This window comes from Dendropsophus ebraccatus, chromosome 8 (assembly GCF_027789765.1).
Source record: "Dendropsophus ebraccatus isolate aDenEbr1 chromosome 8, aDenEbr1.pat, whole genome shotgun sequence".
Classification (NCBI taxonomy): domain Eukaryota; kingdom Metazoa; phylum Chordata; class Amphibia; order Anura; family Hylidae; genus Dendropsophus; species Dendropsophus ebraccatus.
The window spans coordinates 98,771,737-98,787,190 of record NC_091461.1 but is presented as its reverse complement, the minus strand read 5'-3'; the positions used below and the strand labels follow the sequence as shown (position 1 = coordinate 98,787,190).

Genomic DNA, 15,454 nt, shown 5'->3' with positions numbered 1-15,454 from the left:
TACTGTGCGCTGTGCCCCTATACTGTGCGCCGTGCCCCTATACTGTGCCTATACTGTGCTGTGCCCCTATACTGTGCATATACTGTGCGCCGTGCCCCTATACTGTGCATATACTGTGCGCTGTGCCCCTATACTGTGCGCCGTGCCCCTATACTGTGCCTATACTGTGCGCCGTGCCCCTATACTGTGCATATGTGCGCTGTGCCCCTATACTGTGCATATACTGTGCGCTGTGCCCCTATACTGTGCGCCGTGCCCCTATACTGTGCGCCGTGCCCCTATACTGTGCGCCGTGCCCCTATACTGTAATAACTAGTATGCACTAAATGGCTCTGCCTTGTGTTGCTGCTGAGTTATTATTTTTTTCACTTTTGTGCATCAAAATATTGCCACTTTGGCATGGCAAATAGGTGTGGCTTACAAAAGGTGCGTGTCAGAATTATCGTTCAATTATCGTTACCGCGGCTACGTGTGCGATAAACCGCGATATTTATTTTGGCCAATATCGCCCAGCCCTACTGCAAATCTCATCTCTACTTCTCTATCTTATTTTTTTTATACTCTCATTTTCTTTCACCCTCTTCCTCATCCTGGTCCTTTTTTTCTCACTTATCTTCCTCCTCCTCTGACATTTTACTTCTCCCGTCCTCCTCTCTCCATCTTCTCCCCATTTTCTTTCCATCTTCTTCCTCCTTTCCCCATCTTTTTCCTCCTCTCCTTCCCTCTGTTCTTCTTCCTCATGGCCATCTTCCTCCTCCTCCTTTGACATTTTACTTCCTTCCCTTCTCCCTTCTTCCTCCTCTCTCCATCTTCTACCCATTTTCTTTACATCTTCTTCCTCCTCTCCTTCTCTCTGTTCTTCTTCCTCATGGCCATCTTCCTCCTCCTCTCCCCATCTTCTTCCTTCTCCTCTGACATTTTACTTCCTTTACTTCTTCCTTCATCCTTCTCTCTCCATCTTCTACCCATTTTCTTCCTCCTCTCTCCATCTTCTTTCTCTTTTTCTTCCTCCTCCTCCTCTCCCCTTCTTCTTCCTCCTCCGACATTTTACTTCCTTCCCTTCTCCCTTCATCCTTTTTCCTCCTCTCTCTACCTTCTCCCTCTTCTACCCATTTTCTTTCTACACTCTCCATCTTCTTTCTCCTTTTCTTCCTCCTCTCCTTCCCTCTCTTCTTCTTCCACATCCTCTTCTCCCCATCTTCTAGCTCCTCCTCTGACAATTTACTTCCTTCACTTTTCCCTTCATCCTTCCTCCTCTCTCTACTCTCTTCTACCCATTTTCTTCCTCCTCTCTCCATCGTTTCTCCTTTTCTTCCTCCTCTCCTTCCCTCTCTTCTTCTTCTTCCTCTGACATTTTACTTCCTTCACTTTTCCCTTCATCCTCCTTCCTCGTCTCTTCATCTTCTCTACCCAATTTTCTTTCTTTTCATCTTCTTCCTCCTTCTCTCCATCATCTCCCCCCTCCCTCTTCTTCCTCCTGTTCTTCTTCCTCATCGTCATCATCTTCCTCGGACATTTCGTTTGCGCTTTTCCGACTCCTCTGAACATTTTTCTTTCCCTTTGTCCCTCTTAGTAACTGCAACAACCAATGAGAAGCGGAGCCCGTCCGCCCTGCTCTGTTACCGGCTGTTGCGGCCAAGGGGCGGAACAAGGAGATTTTCTCGTCCCCTAAGCTCTCGCGTTTTCCAGGCAGACAAAGACAGCGAGCTGCGAGAACGTCCCGCCCATGGATCCTCTCCAGCCAATGAACGCACTCCTCCACTCCCCACCGCGCTTCTACTGCAGCCAATCACACTTTGATTCCGACGTCTCTAAGCCCTGGCCCCACCCCCGCCTGCCTGTAACGGCTTTGGCTTGAGGCCAGTTTTCGGACTATACCAAGCGCGCTTTTCTCTTGACTGTTGCGGGGGGGTCGTCCTTTGGTACCGGTACCGCTGATAAAATGTAGGGGTGGTGCGGCAGTTTCGGGGCTCATCGTATTCGTTCCCTCTGCATCTCCCACCCCCCGAGGACTTCTCCCGCACATCAGGTTGTGCGAGGCTCCGTTTTTGGCAGGTCCCCGCCCACCTGTCCTCCCCTCCCGGCAGGCGAGGTGGTAGAGTCCGGCAGGTTGCCGGTTGGCGCATGCTGCTCTTATAATGAAATGTGATGAGCGGAGAGCGGAGATGGGAGCGGGGAGCGCGGAGGATGCACAGCCCGGAGCCCAGCATCATGCCCTACTCCGCCGAGCTCATCTTCTACATCGAGATGGACACCCCGCCGCCAGGTAACCCCTCCCCCATTACATCATGTGCCCCCCATAAATCGCCTGAGTACACCCCAATATATATGTCCACCCTCAATATATATATATATATATATGCAGTGCACCCCTATATATATGGTGCTTTCTGTATGTGTCCAGTGTACACCCCAATATATACATATCCAGAGTATACCCCTAAATACATACAGTGTACCCCAATATATCTATTGTGCACCTTCATTTTATATGTGCACCCCTATATATATATCCCAAGAGTGCTGAGAATAGCTATCTATGCAGAGTGTACCCCCATATATGTCCAGTGTGCATCCAGAGTGCGCCCCCTTCCTGTGCTGCGACACTTTACAGTGCCCCCCACTTCTGCTGGATGACATACATGCACCCCACTTCTGCTGGATGACATACATGCACCCCACTTCTGCTGGATGACATACGTGCACCCCACTTCTGCTGGATGACATACATGCACCCCACTTCTGCTGGATGACATACATGCACCCCACTTCTGCTGGATGACATACGTGCACCCCACTTATGCTGGATGACATACGTGCACCCCACTTCTGCTGGATGACATACGTGCACCCCTTTTATGCTGGATGACATACATGCACCCCACTTCTGCTGGATGACATACATGCACCCCACTTCTGCTGGATGACATACATGCACCCCACTTCTGCTGGATGACATACGTGCACCCCACTTATGCTGGATGACATACGTGCACCCCGCTTCTGCTGGATGACATACGTGCACCCCACTTATGCTGGATGACATACATGCACCCCACATGCTGGATGACATACGTGCACCTCGTTTCTGCTGGATGACATTAGTTCCCCCCCACTTCTGCTGGATGACATACGTGCACCCCACTTCTGCTGGATGACATTAGTTCCCCCCGCTGCTGCCTGATGACATAAGTGCACCCCACTTCTGCTGGATGACATACATGCACCCCACTTCTGCTGGATGACATACATGCACCCCACTTCTGCTGGATGACATACATGCACCCCACTTCTGCTGGATGACATACATGCACCCCACTTCTGCTGGATGACATACATGCACCCCACTTCTGCTGGATGACATTAGTTCGACCCGCTGCTGCCTGATGACATAAGTGCCCCCCGCTTTTGCTGGATGACATAAGTGCCCCCCACTTCTGTGCTCCAGGAAGGAGCGGCGGTGTGACAGATGCAGCTGTTACCTGGCTCTCGCGGAAAGGTCACTGGATGCATTACGTAATGGGGGACCGCCGGCACCGGCTTATGTGTCAGTGTGCGGAGGGGACATGTTGGGGCCCAGCTTCACCCCCTCCCCTCCAGTGTTGGTAATGGGGTGGGGGGGCACTGAGTAACTTTGTCTCCTTTGTCGCTGACATTCGGGATTATATGTTAGTGGCTGTGGAGGAGTTTGGCGCAGTCGGCATGTACAGGGCCCGGGGGGCCACTCGGTGCATTGTCCTCGGAGCCACAGCTCTGTGCCTGATGCTTTTGTTCCGTTTCTTTATGGTTACGTCATGGTAACTGGATTAACCCAGTGCCTGCCACTCTCTGAGCGATGGCTGCCGTCGCTGAACCAAGACTCTCTGCAGACGTCTCACCCCTCTCGCTTAGTGTCTGGTGGGAGTTGTAGTCTCCTGCGGCAGTCATGGATGGATTGTCAGTCCCTGGGGCCTTGTAATGAGCTTGTGGACCCCTATGTGGACCCCTGGCGCTGATCAGGACTTCTGCACAGTGTGTCAGGATGTGTCGGAGTAACTGCTACAGTATATAGGGGTTCTGCACAGTGTGTCAGGATGTGTCGGGGTAACTGCTACAGTATATAGGGGTTCTGCACAGTGTGTCAGGATGTGTCGGAGTAACTGCTACAGTATATAGGGGTTCTGCACAGTGTGTCAGGATGTGTCGGAGTAACTGCTACAGTATATAGGGGTTCTGCACAGTGTGTCAGGATGTGTCGGGGTAACTGCTACAGTATATAGGGGTTCTGCACAGTGTGTCAGGATGTGTCGGGGTAACTGCTACAGTATATAGGGGTTCTGCACAGTGTGTCAGGATGTGTCGGGGTAACTGCTACAGTATATAGGGGTTCTGCACAGTGTGTCAGGATGTGTCGGGGTAACTGCTACAGTATATAGGGGTTCTGCACAGTGTGTCAGGATGTGTCGGGGTAACTGCTACAGTATATAGGGGTTCTGCACAGTGTGTCAGGATGTGTCGGGGTAACTGCTACAGTATATAGGGGTTCTGCACAGTGTGTCAGGATGTGTCGGGGTAACTGCTACAGTATATAGGGGTTCTGCACAGTGTGTCAGGATGTGTCGGGGTAACTGCTACAGTATATAGGGGTTCTGCACAGTGTGTCAGATGCATGGTGATCAGTGGTATATAGGGGTTCTGCACAAAGTCAGGATTGTGTGGTACGAAGGCATCTGGTATAGTGTGTCAGGCTTAGTGGTATATAGGGGTTCTGTACAGTGTAAGGATGTGAGGGGGCCGGTGGTATACAGGGGTTCTGTACAGTGTCAGGATGTGTGGGGGCAGTGGTATATAGGGGTTCTGTACAGTGTCAGGATGTGTGGGAGCAGTGGTATACAGGGGTTCTGTACAGTGTCAGGATGTGAGGGGGCCGGTGGTATACAGGGGTTCTGTACAGTGTCAGGATGTGTGGGGGCAGTGGTATATAGGGGTTCTGTGCAGTGTCAGGATGTGCGGGGGCAGTGGTATATAGGGGTTCTGTACAGTGTCAGGATGTAGGGGGGCCAGTGGTATACAGGGGTTCTGTACAGTGTCAGGATGTGTGGGGGCAGTGGTATATAGGGGTTCTGTACAGTGTCAGGATGTGTGGGAGCAGTGGTATACAGGGGTTCTGTACAGTGTCAGGATGTGCGGGGGCAGTGGTATATAGGGGTTCTGTACAGTGTCAGGATGTGGGGGGGCAGTGGTATATAGGGGTTCTGTACAGTGTCAGGATGTGCGGGGGCAGTGGTATATAGGGGTTCTGTACAGTGTCAGGATGTGCGGGGGCAGTGGTATATAGGGGTTCTGTACAGTGTCAGGATGTGAGGGGGCCGGTGGTATACAGGGGTTCTGTACAGTGTCAGGATGTGTGGGGGCAGTGGTATATAGGGGTTCTGTACAGTGTCAGGATGTGCGGGGCAGTGGTATATAGGGGTTCTGTACAGTGTCAGGATGTGCGGGGGCATTGGTATATAGGGGTTCTGTACAGTGTCAGGATGTGGGGGGGCAGTGGTATATAGGGGTTCTGTACAGTGTCAGGATGTGCGGGGGCAGTGGTATACAGGGGTTCTGTACAGTGTCAGGATGTGCGGGGGCAGTGGTATATAGGGGTTCTGTGCAGTGTCAGGATGTGCGGGGGCAGTGGTATACAGGGGTTCTGTACAGTGTCAGGATGTGCGGGGGCAGTGGTATATAGGGGTTCTGTACAGTGTCAGGATGTGCGGGGGCAGTGGTATATAGGGGTTCTGTGCAGTGTCAGGATGTGCGGGGGCAGTGGTATATAGGGGTTCTGTACAGTGTCAGGATGTGTGGGGGCAGTGGTATATAGGGGTTCTGTACAGTGTCAGGATGTGCGGGGCAGTGGTATATAGGGGTTCTGTACAGTGTCAGGATGTGCGGGGGCAGTGGTATATAGGGGTTCTATACAGTGTCAGGATGTGCGGGGGCAGTGGTATATAGGGGTTCTGTACAGTGTCAGGATGTGCGGGGGCAGTGGTATATAGGGGTTCTCTGCAGTGTCAGGATGTGCGGGGGCAGTGGTATATAGGGGTTCTGTACAGTGTCAGGATGAGCGGGGGCAGTGGTATATAGGGGTTCTGTACAGTGTCAGGATGTGCGGGGGCAGTGGTATATAGGGGTTCTGTGCAGTGTCAGGATGTGCGGGGGCAGTGGTATATAGGGGTTCTGTACAGTGTCAGGATGAGCGGGGGCAGTGGTATATAGGGGTTCTGCACAGTGTTGGACTGGAGGAGTCGCTTCACTTGTTGTAACTGATATGTGGGGGGAATCTTGTGCGGCGTTGTGGTGCACCCTTGGGTCTTTGCTGAGAGCGGATGTGTTCAGTCTTTGTCCGATATGGACTTTATAAAGTCTCTGCGCTGTCCCGGGCTGATTTTTGGGATCTGTCACTTTGAATAACTTTTTACGGTTTGTGTCTTTTTCGGAGGTCTTGTGTCCTTCCCCTTCCCAAGCTGCAGGTGTGAACGCGTCCCACTGCTCTGAACCTCCCCTGTAAGCGTTAACCGCGCACGGCTGAGACTACCTGCTGCTTCCCCCACACATGCACTTTATGCAGCTGAACGTCAGTAACGTACGATTCCTTTGGCGGCCCCTGATTGGCTGCTGCTCTGTCTCCATTCAGAGATTACTTTTTGCCAACGGCGTCTGATTTGGGATTTAGGAGAGAAATCAGGCTGGATGTGAGCTGAGGAGGATTAGGGTTACCAGCAAGCAGCCATGGAGTAAGCTTACCCTCAGAGCTGCTGCTGCCAGGCACGTTCAGCCCAGTGCAGTGTAAGTGCATTTGGGGTGTTGCGGCTCCTATATTTGGGGTTTAATATGTTCATTATTTAGGGCATTTTGGCTCCTGTATTCCGGCGGTTGTGTGTTCTGTTTTGAGGGGTGTTACGACTACTGGGTGTTGTATGTTCCTTGTGGCTTTCTCTGATACTTGGTGGGGAGGGCTCTTCAGAGACAGAAGTGAAAAGATCCACAAAGCTCAGAATTGTCAAGATCCAAAACTTTACAAAGTGAATTATTATTCTGTCCGTGCACTGTGATGGGAAAAGTCTTATGTGACAACGGACAAATGATCCCATCATTAACCGAATCACCCGTTACACCCCTCCCCTTGTTTCTTTTCTAAACTCCATTCTCATTTGGGATTTTTCAGCTCTTCCTCCTAAACCCGCAAGGTCGATGGGTCCTGTGTGTAACAGCAGCAGTAAGGACAGCTCCGGCACGGCGCCCCTGGAGGACGCGGAGTGGTACTGGGGAGACATCTCAAGGTAACAAATCTTGCTGTACCCAGTATCGGGCTGTAATGTGGCGCCTGCTCTCATTGGTTTCTTACATAAATAAAAAGAAAGGATTGCAAGTCACGAGATGTTACTCAATAACACTAAGAAATCTTTTAGTACAAAAAAAGACGCCCGCAGAAAGTCCCTGATACATAGCAATTAGTGTTGAGTGAACTTGCCGGAAACTTTGGTCTGAATGCTGCATTTGACTCCTAGCGATTGGAGAAGTTAGATGCAGCCCTAGGGAGCCATAGGCTGTATCCATATTCCTCGTCAGCCCTAGGGCTGCATCCAAGTTCTCCAGGAGCCAAATGCTGAGTGTTTCGGTTCAAACCAACGTTGCCAAACCCTAATTTTCAAGTTTGTGCAAACAAGTAGCGATCCCAAACAAAGCACAAGGGCTCAGGTCACACTGATGTTAGATACTGCCCATTGTTACGTAGCAGGCAACAATGCAGGATCAAAGAGCAGAGCTGTCTACACTCAGCTGGAGTCTGGATACTGTGCCTTTACGTGTTTCACCTTTCCTGGGCTTCATCGGGGGATTTTCTGTTAATCTCTTTGGTTTCTGTCACCAGGGAAGAAGTCAACGATAAGCTGCGGGATATGCCGGATGGGACGTTTTTGGTCCGCGATGCCTCCACTAAGATGCAAGGAGACTACACACTCACCCTCCGGTAGGTGGCAGCAAACAGTGGCTGGGGTCACATGACACAGGATAAGCCCCACCTTCATTTTAGGGATTTGTTAATATGCTTTGTTATGCCTGCACTTGTTCTCTGATGAGTGGTGTGATGTATGTGGGCTGAGTTGTACATGGACTCTACTGTATAAAGATTTGTTGTTGCTCAGGGGAACGGGTGATCTAATAATGGCCGTGTGTAAATTGCATCCTGGTTTACGGTTCGATCCCAGAAGTTAGTACCTTGGGGCCCCCTGACCTGACTATAAAATTATTTTCCTCCCTTCTGACCATTTTCTGTTTGCTTCATTGCAGGAAGGGCGGGAACAACAAACTGATAAAGATTTACCACAGAGATGGAAAATACGGCTTTTCCGATCCGCTGACCTTTATATCTGTTGTGGAGCTGATCAACCACTACAGACATGAGTCTCTGGCCCAGTACAATCCCAAGCTGGACGTAAAGCTGCTATATCCCGTCTCACGTTACCAGCAGGTGAGTGACCTCCAGCCCACGAGTGATTGGTGCTGCCATTTAAAGCTTCCCCAAGTGACAGTCCGTTGCCCTTTGTTGTGCACAGGACCAGTTAGTTAAGGAGGATAACATCGATGCTGTGGGGAAGAAACTCCAGGAATATCACAGCCAGTTCCAGGACAAAAGTAAAGAGTACGATGGACTGTATGAGGAGTACACCAAGACGTCTCAGGTCAGTGATCTGTGTGATGGCAGCCCTGCTAAATATAATTATGCTAGTTTCTCATGGCCAACCATCCCCCTCCTCCGCTTATATATCAGGAGCCTCATGGCCTACTGCTTGTAGACTGATCCATCTTATGAAGACTTAATCCTCATTCAGACATGAGGTCTACCCCTTGGTCTCTTCACTATAAGGACTTAGGGGGAGATTTATCAAACTGGTGCAACCAATCAGATTCCACCATTCATCCCTCACAGATTCTTTAAAAAATAAGACGTAATCTGATTGGTTGCTAGGGGCAACTAAGACAGTTCTACTTTACACCAGGTTGATAAATCTCCCCCTTAGCTAATAATTGATTGATATTCTGATTTTGTCTTCGGGGTGGCCCCTCTGGGTTATGTGACAAGAAGAAAGTCTGTGTTTTCTGCCCCTGTAACCTGAGCATTGTCGTGTCTGCGTCTTACAGGAGATTCAGATGAAGCGGACAGCGATTGAAGCTTTCAATGAGACTATCAAGATCTTTGAGGAGCAGTGTCATTCCCAGGAGCGATACAGTAAAGAGATTATGGAGCGCTTCCGACGAGAGGCTAGCGACAACGAGATAGAGAGGTGCGCACACACTCTGTCCTGTGCCTTACTCCAGTATTATCTCTGCGGATTCTGACTTTGCCTTTCTGCCCTGCTTTTTCAGAATAATGATTAATTATGAGAAACTGAAGTCGCGACTGGGGGAAATTCATGACAGCAAACTGCGACTGGAACAGGACCTGAAGAAACAGGCGCTGGACAACCGGGAAATTGACAAGAAGATGAACAGCATCAAACCCGACCTGATCCAGCTGCGGAAGATACGGGACCAGTACCTGGTGTAAGTGATTACTTGGGGCTCCTCTCTATACATGGGTTACTGGGACCACCGTGCGATAGTGTTTAGTGCCCTCATCCCCAACCCCTCTCCATGTTTCTGTGAATCTATCCTTTGTATGGTGTAATAAAGGAGAAGTCGTTTTTTTTTTCCTCCCGGCAGATGGCTCAATCACAAAGGCGTGCGGCAGAAGCGCATCAATGAATGGCTGGGAATTAAGAACGAGAATCTTGATGAGTAAGTGTTCAGTGCCAGAAGGGCGGCTGTGGCTAGAGCATTGCGCATGTGTTCACACCCTTAACCAGTGTTTCCCTCTCCCGTACCAGGCCGTACTTCCTGTGCGAGGAGGATGAGTGTCTGCCTCACTACAATGAAAAGACCTGGTTTGTGGGGGACATTAACCGGATAAAAGCAGAAGAATTACTGCAAGGAAAGCCTGATGGCGCATTTCTTATCCGAGAAAGCAGCAAGAAGGGCTGCTATGCCTGTTCTGTAGTGTAAGTTATATTAATTGTATTTTTTTTAACGGTTTTCTTTGTCACTTTAGTCAGCCGATCTAGGACCCATAAAAGGACCCAGGGGGTATCTGCAGACATTCTTGTAAAGGTTCTTTCCACCATAAACCTGATTCACGTCAACATTTATACATTATACACAATTATACTTGCTTCTGACTGTTTCCATTATTATACCCCTAAGCAATACTCTCTGTTCTGCTGGTGTAAAGTATGTAGAGTGGGATTGTGCTGCTTATATGAATGGAGAAGGAAAATTGGGGGCTTGAGTGAAGTACATCCTTCTCAATGTGAATTTACGTTTACCACGTCACAGCGGCCTCGTGGCTGCGCTGAAGGCTCCTGTCTGTATAGTAATTGCCGCCTTGTTGTCTTCCCTTTGTTTAGGGCGGATGGTGACGTCAAGCATTGCGTCATATACGGCACGTCTCGAGGCTTCGGGTTTGCAGAGCCATATAATCTGTACAGCACACTGAAGGAGTTGGTGCTTCATTACCAGCACACGTCCCTCATCCAACATAACGATTCTCTGAACGTCAGGCTGGCCTATCCCGTCTACGCACACATATCCTCCCTGTGCAGATAAGCCCCTGCCGGAGGAGGATGACGCTGGCTATTCTGGATCTTTTCTACGGTTTTTACTAGAACTACGAGGGCATTCTTTCTACTTAGACTGCTTGTTTTGCACAAGAAGTGAATTTGTGAATGTGAAACGAAGGGAGACGCGGCAGCGCAAGATGGCGACAAATCCGAGGGCTCCCGCTGCTTCCTGCCGCTGTGCTGTGAGACCAGAAGAGAGGCGTACTCCTCACTGTACAACATTGCAAGACGCCGCCCTGGTTACCAACATCCACTGAACTTCCGCTCCACTGCGGTATTGAAAGGAGCATGAGATTTGGGAACGAAGACCAAAGGATTCTCGAGATTCACTTTTTTTTTTCCTGTACGGAAACATGAACTACTATTAAAGTTGCTTTATTTTTCCAACAGTAAACAAAGTTTTGGCTTCCACCGCACTAACTCTACACGTGAGGAAACATCAAAAGTTTTAACCAAATTCAACCACCAAAACTTTGTTCGTTGCTGGATTAAGCACTTACGTGGGAACTGCGTGGCGCCTGCACAGATTTCTATGCCAAAACTTGAAGACGAAAAAAAAAGGTGGTTTAAAAGAAGAACACTAATCTGTCACTATGGTTTCTCCTTTTCTTTGTGTTTGGGTGGCGGTCGCCTAGCACATTACACAACGTAATGACCCCCACCGCCATCCGCACAGTTATATTGTTTCCTTTTGTTTGTTTTTCCAAAGTTTGTTACAATGGACACTTTACTTTGGAATGTAAATGATCAGGAGCTGGCGCTCCGAGTCTTTCCTTCGTGGGGAGGATAACTTGTTTTGTATTGTCAGGTCGGTGCTTCTAGATGGCTCGTGATACCAAATCATTTTTCCTCCATAGAGCAGGCAGGTAATGAGGGTGCACATGATACATGGACACTGTCCTACTGTCACCCTCTCCACAGCTGCTTTATAAGGAAAACCTCTTATTGCTGTGGGTACCGTCTGGGTCTCCTTAATAATATGATGTAACTAACACTTGCAGCAGATTATGGGGGGGGATTAACCTGGTAACCCTAGCGGTTCTCTATGAGGGGTGCACTTTACGAGTCCCTTGCAATGGCGGCTGCCCAGGGAGCAGCTCCGGTAGTATCCTCCCTATCTATGAAGTTGGGAGGTCAGGGACTCTTCTCTTAGATACAGACTTGATATCTAATCATGGCAGCTATGTGATGCTTTCTTTTAATATATATATAATTTTTTTTTTTGTTTAATGGTGATTTCACCAGATAATTTATTTGAACGAGGGTGGAACTCGATGTGACCCGATGAACCACTTTGGTGCAGAGCAGATGAAGCCATCTAGAAGCATCTGCCACCTCTTCCAGTGTTCTCTGTCGTGCGTGGTCTCTCTACCCATTTTATACCCATGCTGGCCGATGCACAGCAACTTTGTTTTTGTTTTTTTGCACTCATTCGGCACTTGGTACAAAATGGGTGAAAGGCAGAAGATTAATGAATTTGAAAGCTCCAAGCGTAATGCACTAGAGCAGAGGAACAGGGGGCTGGACGGTGGGGGCTGCAGGGATCGCCACATAGACAATTAATATTATAGAACGTTATTCTTGCTCTATTAGGACGCCATTTATTGCAGAGATCAAAGTCTATTAAGTTATTGTGACTGTGGCTGGTGGGTTGACGTGTCTGCCGGCCGCTCGACCATTGGCCTCTTATTTCAGTCTCATTCCAGATTGATCCTCTGTCTTATTAAACCGCTCATGAGAATAACTGTGCAATATGAAATGTGCGTTTTTTTTTGTCTTGCTGACTTGCTGGTTTGTGTATCCTCATTGGTTGGACGTGTGTCGCTGCAGTTCGCAGACACCATTTGCCTGCTTGTTCCAGTAACTCTGATGAGGATAATTTGCAAGTCAGTATTATATTTGGTTTTGTTTTTCTGTCGCTTAACATTTGCGAAGCACTTCTCCCTTCCAGGGCCGGAGTGCTTGGGCCATATGGCTGGCCAGGGGCCTCGGCTCAATGCCCCTTGGGGGGCATATCTCTATAGTCATTTGCAGTATCCACATGTGGCTTTTACTTTTGAGGTAGTTTATAGACTGATGTCAAGTTGGTTCTGCCAGAGCTGAGAAACCTCTGTTCTGCTGATACAGTGGAGGACAACTACCCTGCCCTTTGGTATTGCGCAAATGTTAAGGGAAAACCGTTGCTGCCACGAGGCGGGAATAGTTTTCTTTTTGTCTTTATAATAGAAGACAATAGAATTCCTGGTACTTGAACAATCTGTGGGATCTGTTTTTTATAGAAGGTTGGGAGTTTTTCTACGTCTCGCTGTTTCTGCAGTTTCAGGGGAATCCTAAGTCTACAAGTTTTAGATTTTTGTTGAAAGTTTGAAGTAACCTATATTTTATGTTTGATCCATTTTTGCCTCTTAGCTTTTCCCCCCCTTAATTTTCATTGGTTACATATATTGTATCCAGACCTGAGCGTCTCTTCAGTTATGGATTAGTGGACGGGGCCCTCATTGACCCTCCTCTACTAGAAGCCTTTGTATGGCTTTTTGATTTACAATAAACCAACAAATAGTTTCAGCCTGGGACACTTCTGTATAAACTCGCTAATGTATAATCTTATGTTCATGGCAACATAAAGGGGCACTCTAGCAGGGGATGCGGTAGTTCTTTGCCTGCGCTAGTTGATGCCCTTGCATGGGTTCTGTGTGATCTTCCATTACACAGGCTGATAATTTGCAGCTGTTTCCAGTGGTTGAGGTCGACTGTGATAGTTTAGGGCCCATTAACCAGTTGCATTTTGTTACTCCAATCACCAGTATCATTGGCAGCTTCTCTTTTCTGCTGTGGCACCACAAGGGCACAACTAGAGGAAATAAGATTAGTGTTCCAGTAACTTTCTGCACTGGTCACGTTTCCTTTTGCAGACTCTGTATGTCTCTGTGCTTAGGTCTGCAGTTTCTTCTCTGATGGTCTCTAGAGGCCAGGTGCATATACAATTATATATGTAAATGTGTCTAAATTCAAAGTATCGTCACAGAAGGAAAAGTGAACATGACCATCCACAATGCTACCATATACCTCTTGTTCACCACGTCAGAGGTTGCACTTTTCTTTTTCATCAGTAAGGGTATCAGGAGGGGTGCGGTAAATCGGCGTTCATGCAGACATTGCCCCAGTTACTACATAGCACAAGCATTATGTCTCATGCAGTTTCCTACCATTGACACTATCTATAAAGCCCAGTGATCTCTATGGGAAATCCCCCCCGCCCCCAACACTACAAACACAGCATCTGCACTGGCTACAGAACTGGATTCTGGATGAAAGCCCTTGTCTGCTGTGGGTGTGGATTTACAGCCCCTGAGGTTTTACGGAGCTATAATACAGTCCTGTGCGGGAGGCTGAAGGCTAGAAAGGTTTTGTGAACTGTGCCCCTTCATGTTAGTTCTATAGTAAAGGCCCCAAGGTTTTAGAGGAGGTGTCCATAGGGCTGTGATCTCCATCCTGTGGTTGCCTTTTGCTGTCAGGAAATGATGGGAGTTGTAGTTTTGCAACAGCTGAAGAGCCAGAGGTTAGAAATCACTGATGAACGGACAAATGTGCACAGCCACAGATCTCGCCACTGGTATAGATCCCAATATTCATTAGTCTCCAGGTTTTTGGTTTTTTTTAATGAAGTGACAGTGCTCCCATTATTGAGACCAATCCGTTACATTTTAGCAGCACTGGCACAGATGACAACGCGGGCCCGGATTGTTTTATTGTTCGCCATTGTTTTGTACTCTGCAGGACAGAAAGCTTTTCAGTTTAATATTAAAGCTTAGGAGGAGGAATATGCAAACAGGTTTCCATGAACTAGAACCCAATAAGCTATTATGATGCAGTACAAGTTTGCACATGTCATTCCTGGCTCGTCTTTAACACCCGGATCGGGGTGGGGGCTTCTGGGGTCATGAGCACGCAAGATGACATTAGGATTTTAAAGGAACAAACTCAGCCGCTTTTGTACACATTTCTGGTTTGATCAGGATGTCGCTGCCTCACCTCTGATTCTTCACGGACTTTTCTTCCTGTTTTACTAAATTTCAGCATGTAACTTTGGTACTATGTTACTGACTGTTAGTGTAAAACGTTCTGTCTCTTTATGGTGTCATGAGGAAATCATGTAGCTAGATTAAATGGCTTTCACAAGAAGCAAAGTGTACGTTTTCGTGTTTCTCCAACAGATCATGCTGTAGTTGTTAGGCAGGATTCTCATCACAAATACCAGTCACCAGATGTTACCAGCGCTGGTTGGGGGCTGCTCTGTTTACTATGTGGTGTCAGGTAGAACCAGACTGAGAACGTAGTCTTGACGAAAAAAAAAACTGTCATTACCTCTGACCATCCCAGACAGACTCCCAATTCTGACTAATCTGATTCATTGCCACCTATCCTCATGGTGCCACTATCTTGCCATGTGCTGTGATTTGGTGTGTGCCCTGCGCGGTGCCATCTGGTGACTTGTGTTTACCCCTCAGTATTTGCTTTTGGTTTGGTACCATGGTGCGCTATTGTTACAAGTGAACTTGTTTCTAATTGTTCAATACTCTGTATCGGCTGTGTTATACCCCTATGTCATGGGGGCAGATCTGTGTACAGCATTTACATGGTTCCATAATACTTACCTGTCTTGCAGAATTAAACAAAAGATATTTTCTTGATTTGGCTGCAGTGTCTTATTTTACTAATTTTTAAATCCTTAATATCTTACAAAGGACATTGCTGCATATGTCATGGTCTTCAGG

General features: G+C 48.1%; 1 protein-coding gene across 1 annotated transcript; it reads left to right on the top strand.

Moving 5' to 3' along the window:
* Positions 1 to 2,054: 2,054 nt before the first annotated feature.
* Positions 2,055 to 11,901, top strand: PIK3R3 (phosphoinositide-3-kinase regulatory subunit 3). The gene is made up of 10 exons (XM_069981179.1): positions 2,055 to 2,266; positions 7,190 to 7,304; positions 7,895 to 7,993; positions 8,314 to 8,494; positions 8,580 to 8,705; positions 9,166 to 9,308; positions 9,391 to 9,567; positions 9,727 to 9,801; positions 9,891 to 10,061; positions 10,467 to 11,901. The coding sequence occupies exons 1-10, from the start codon at positions 2,149 to 2,151 to the stop codon at positions 10,663 to 10,665; spliced, it is 1,404 nt and encodes a 467-aa protein (XP_069837280.1). The 5' UTR covers positions 2,055 to 2,148; the 3' UTR covers positions 10,666 to 11,901.
* The last annotated feature ends 3,553 nt before the right edge of the window (positions 11,902 to 15,454 follow it).